Source organism: Eupeodes corollae, chromosome 1, assembly GCF_945859685.1.
Source record: "Eupeodes corollae chromosome 1, idEupCoro1.1, whole genome shotgun sequence".
Lineage (NCBI taxonomy): Eukaryota > Metazoa > Arthropoda > Insecta > Diptera > Syrphidae > Eupeodes > Eupeodes corollae.
The window spans coordinates 260,877,806-260,883,396 of NC_079147.1; the positions used below are offsets into that span (position 1 = coordinate 260,877,806).

General features: G+C 39.5%; 1 protein-coding gene across 1 annotated transcript; it reads left to right on the plus strand.

Annotated features, from left to right (window-relative positions):
* Window positions 1-2,171: 2,171 nt before the first annotated feature.
* Window positions 2,172-4,811, plus strand: LOC129942383 (larval serum protein 1 beta chain-like). The gene is made up of 3 exons (XM_056051286.1): window positions 2,172-2,330; window positions 2,392-2,519; window positions 2,584-4,811. Exons 1-3 carry the CDS (start codon window positions 2,246-2,248, stop codon window positions 4,711-4,713), a joined length of 2,343 nt encoding a protein of 780 aa, XP_055907261.1. The 5' UTR covers window positions 2,172-2,245; the 3' UTR covers window positions 4,714-4,811.
* The last annotated feature ends 780 nt before the right edge of the window (window positions 4,812-5,591 follow it).

Below are 5,591 nucleotides of genomic sequence, written 5' to 3' on the forward strand. Positions count from 1 at the left end.
ATGGTCACAGCAAACAGCAACACTATTATCTCGGTAGACACTGACTACTGCACTCCTACTTTGAACCTTAGTAAGGGTTAAGGTTATTTTCCCATCGAGAGAAGATTGGGAGGATGACATCGTGTCGAAAGGTTACGACACAACCATCTTTACTGACGGCTTAAAGATGGAGTGCGAAATTGGTTCTGGGATCTTTTCTGAGTCCCTAAATGAAGCTAAATCCCTTAGGCTTCCTGACTTTGCTAGCGTTTTTCAGGCTGAACTGCTAGCAATAAGGGAGGCATGTAAGATACTTAAACAAAGCCCAAACCAAAACCGAAATGCGGCTTTCTTTATAGACAGTCAGGCAGCTGTCAAAGCCATTATCTCGGCCATATCCACATCTAAATTGGTCCAGCAATGTCGCGATGAGCTTGCGAACCTGAATATTAACCTCGGTGTCACCCTGATCTGGGTTCCGGGCCATAGTGGTATCGTGGGAATGAATGAATGAACGGGCTGACGAGCTAGCCAGGCAAGGATCGGCCCTTCATAGCTCACTTGCGGAAATGGTTAACATTCCTTTTGGTGCTATGAAGGGTAAAATCTTTTCTTTCTACCAAACTGAATCAAACAGAAGGTGGAGCAATTTACCCACCTGCATTATATCTAGGAAGATATGGCCCACTTATAATAAAACCCGTACAAACGATCTTCTATGCAGGCCAAGGCAAGACATAGTCAGGATTGTTGCGGTTTGTACCGGACATTGGCCTATAGGAGTTCATGCAGAGAAGTTGGGTATCTCTTACAACACCTTTTGCCTTAGCTGTAGTGACCAAAGAGAAAGTGAAACGATAATCCATTTCCTCTGCAAATGTCCTGCTTTGGCAAACACTACAATGAAATACTTTGGAAAATCATTCTTTCACGAACTTGATGAGCTATCTGAGACAAAGATCAGAGACCTAATTTTTCAATGCGACAAAATGGCTCATACATAATCGCTATGAAGCTTCTCTATAAATCTATCCTTTTCAATAAAAGGTCAAACGAGTTTTTGGTATCAAAACGGCGCACTACAGCTCTAATTGGATCTCAGGCTAGGTTGCCTTGAGACCGCCATTTCTACCTATCTATGTATCGAATATTTAACGAGCCCCATAGATACGTTCATTGGACATTTGAGCCTTTTTTGTATTTATAATTTTATTTTTATTTCTAAACAATTTAAAAACTTTGTATTACTTTCAAAAAGTTTCGCCTCTTAACAAATCAGTTCAATTACTTGAAATTGTGTCTCAGGAGTTTAGTATAACTATTATATATTTTTTAAAATAAAGAGGATGGCCTACAAAGCTGTGGAGGAATAAACAGTTTAAATTGTTTTTGGAACTAGCCCAATACTGAATTTCACAGAAAGGTTGAACGAGCCCACAAATTGTCAAAATGTTATCATGGCGATAGCTTTTATGTTGACAGAACTTGGAGGAGATACAATTATTATAAGCACTTTCGTAAGTGGTAAGGGTGCGATTGATCAGTATTATTTTTTGACCCTTAAATTATATTATATTTTTGCGAATAAGTTAACAGAAAAACCTCGGATGATCTTATTTTTTTTCAATAAATTACAATTAAAAAACACTATTATTAATTGTATTTCTTAATGACATATTTGTCTAATGTTTTGACTTATTTAAAAACAATGAACAATTGAAAATCCTCATATTCATGAACGTGATGATCCTTTTTTCGCACTTTAGAGCCTTGAAAGTTCCATCCAAAGTTTTCAATTCAAAACAATTGGTGTCATCCAAAAAAAACTACTAAACGAACGTCATCTTAGATAGTTTTTTCCTATTCAATTTGATTTAGTTATTAAACAACAAATTATTAATATTCCAAAAATGTTTTTGATAACAAAAATCTGAGAACAAAGAAGAAATCAAACACACACACGCATCTGATTCACCAATTTGTCTGAGCATAAGATTGCTGCAAGTCTTAAGGTGACGATCCAAAATTTTGATAATAGGTTAATTTAAATTTTGATTTTTTTCCTCTGAATACAAAAACAACCAAGTTCAAAGATTTTCAAGGCCAAAGAACTTCTGAAACAATGCATCAGCTAAGCTTATCGCTAAAATTTTGCATAAGCACCAAGTATGCTCGGGACTATATAAGATCAGTATGATTTTTCAATTAGATGTAGTAGTCTTTGGGATTTGAAGAAGTGCATCTTATCCTCTAAGAAAAAGTTACAATGAAATTAGCCGTTTTCATAGTTGCCTGTATGGCCGCGTTAGTGGCCGTTCAGTCAGCCAGTATTTCCTTCCATGGAAAAATTGGTAAGACGATTTTAAAATTGCATGAAAGTTCTTTGCCCGAAAGTAAAGTCTTCTCTTTTAGCTGACCAGACCATGTTGCACAAGCAAAAGTTCATCCTTGAGATTTTGCTTCGTGTTGATCACGATCTCTTGATTGAAGAATGGATCAAAATGGGCGGAAAATTGATTAACGACAAGGCTCACTACGAGGTAAGGAAAAATTCTAACCAAGATTCCTTGCTCATTACTCAACCGTTTCCTAACCTCGTTTCAGAAATACGATGAATTGATGATGAAGTTCTACCAATCCTACAAGGTTGGTGGACTCTTGCCCAAGGGAGAGTTCTTCAGTGTCATGCAACGCATCCACATGCTCCAAGCCCACGGACTTTTCAACTTCTTCTACTACGCCAAGGACTTCGAGACATTCGTCCAGAATGTCGCATGGGCCCGTATGAATGTTAACGAGGGTATGTTCGTCTACTGCCTCAGCATGGCTGTCATCCACCGTCCCGACATGCAAGGAATAATCCTTCCCCAGATCTACGAAATCTTCCCAAGCATGTTCCTTAACGGCAAATACGTTATGGCTGCTGAGAAATTCGACTTCGATGCATTCAACAGGAAAATTATGCTCGAAAAGGAATTGGCAACCATTTACGATCAAGACCACAGTATGTCCAAGCACATGAACGACCAATTCTACATGAGAGACTGGAAGACTTACCAATGGTGGAACCTTATGGGTCTCGGCGTTGGTATTCAAGTGGAGAAGAAATGCATGCTCCGTGATGGTATCCCAGCTCTGAAGCAAAACAGCTTGTTGAACTCCATCAACAGCAACCTCAAGATGATGTACATGCCAGTCGACTACACTCGTGATATCGAGATTTTCAACGAAGACTCCAAGATGAGCTACTTCACCGAGGATATTGGCTTGAACGCATTCTTCTACTACATGAACCTCGATTACTCAAAAATGTTGTCTGGCAAGGAATTCAAACTGGAAAATGACCGTCGCGGTGAATTGTTCATCTTCAACATCCAACAGTTGTTGGCTCGTTACTACGCTGAACGTCTATCCAACGGACTTGGTGATTTCAACACCCTTTCATACTACGGAATGATCAAGACCGGTTACAACCCACAAATGATCTACCACAACGGAAACGGATTCACCACCAGGAAGAACTACTACGAACTGGAAACCTCCCAAAACATTAATTTGCTTAAGAAGATCATGAACGTCGAACGCAGAATCGATGACATCATTGACTCAGGAAAGTATGTTCTGATGGACGGTACCATTGTTGACCTTAGCCAGCCTGAAGCCATTGAACAAATCGGCAACTTGATGCAAGGAAACGTTGATGTTTTGGACAAACACGTCTTGGGCCACTGGTGGATGTTGACTTCGATGTACTTGAGCGGTGAAAACGCCGACAGTTTGTTAATCAAGCCAAATGTGCTCATGAACTACGAGACAATGCTCCGTGATCCAGTTTCATTCAAATTGTTCAAGATCATCGCAAACAAATTCTACATGTTCAAGAACAAGCTGCCATCATACACTCGCCAAGAAGTACTCCTTCCCGGTGTTAAGATCCAAGATGTTGAGGTTAGCAAACTGATGACCTACTTCGACTTGATGGACATGGACATCAGCACTCTGTTGAACGACAAAATGGTCTTCCAAGATGGCAAATACGTTTGGGACAAGGCTCTAATGGCCCGTCAAATGCGTCTCAACCACGAAGTATTCGACATGAAATTGAAGGTTTCTTCCGACAAGATGCAAAAGGCTGTTGTTCGTATCTTCTTGGGACCCGAATTCGACCAATTCGGCAGAATGATGATCATGAGTGAGAACCGTCAGAACTACATGCAACTCGATGAATTCCTTGTCGATTTGAATGCTGGTGAGAACCTCATCGAACGTAGCTCAAACGATTTCGAATGGACTGCCAGCGATCCACTTTCATACTCTGAAATTTACAACTACTTGATGACGTGCTACGACGGCAAACACCAATTGAACATGAACATTTCCGAATCACACTCGTTGTTCCCAGACCGTTTGATCTTGCCCCGTGGATGGATTAGTGGTATGCCAATGCAGATGTTCTTCATGATCAGTCCTTACAACGCTAAGCACGAACAATACTCCAAATACGACCCATCATACATGTCTGGAGTTGGTTCGGGAGTGCGACGCATCGACAACATGCCTTTGGGATATCCTTTGGACAGGAAGATCGAGAAGTTCGAGGAATTCCTTGTTCCAAACATGTACTTAAAGAATGTCAAGATCTACCACTTGGACAAATTGAACAAATACTTCCCAAAGAAATACTCAAACTTTGGCAAATTCGACTACAACTATTCTGAAAACCAGCAGCTTTAAGGAGGGACTTGTGAACTAACTCCTGTTGTTGCATTGATGTTTTACATGTTGTAAAAAGATTTTGTGTTTCAATAAATTGTTACGACAGTTAAGAAGAATGTTATTTAGTTTTTGTTTTTTGAGTTCTATGTTTCTCTAAAACATTCAAGAAATGAAGCCATTGAATAGAATTTATAATGTTGAGCTATACAAACATGAAAATGCTCCCCTAACCCCATTTAGAGATAACATAATTTAAACGTAATTATGTGCTGTGTGAAAAATGTGGTGCATCGATGCCATATTTTCAATTTAACCTCCCCTGTCTCTTGTCCTTCTTATCCCTTATTCAAAAATTGCCCTCTATTAACAAAAAATAAACACATCATGCACATACAATTATCGTAGGATGCCTAAATAAAGCGTCTACCACCCTCTACTGACCCATTTCATATTGGAATCCAGCTATCGAATATGCCTTCCAAATATGTACTGTACATGTACGCCACGGTCGGTAGGTACGTGGGGTAGGTATGTAAGAACATATTACTGACTTAATAGCCAAATTCCCGGTTGACACCCAAACCGATGACATCAGCTGCAGGAACATCAAAAGCTATGTCATCAGACAAAAGGATAAAGTGGATATAGTGTGGTAATGGTCATACATCAGGATATATGTATGTTCAGTCTGTATATCCATCTAACGTAGTTATATGAAATGCGCTGCGCGTCATTCTCATCCTCCAAACTGTTAAAAAATTCACATCTCTATGTACTCTACATCGTGATAGCACATTTTTCCTGGAGTTTCTGGAGCCAACAAGGCAAACTGCAAACAAAAACAAAACAATGAAAAATTGATTTTCCGTCTCCCCTTAAAAATTCCCTTTTGTAAA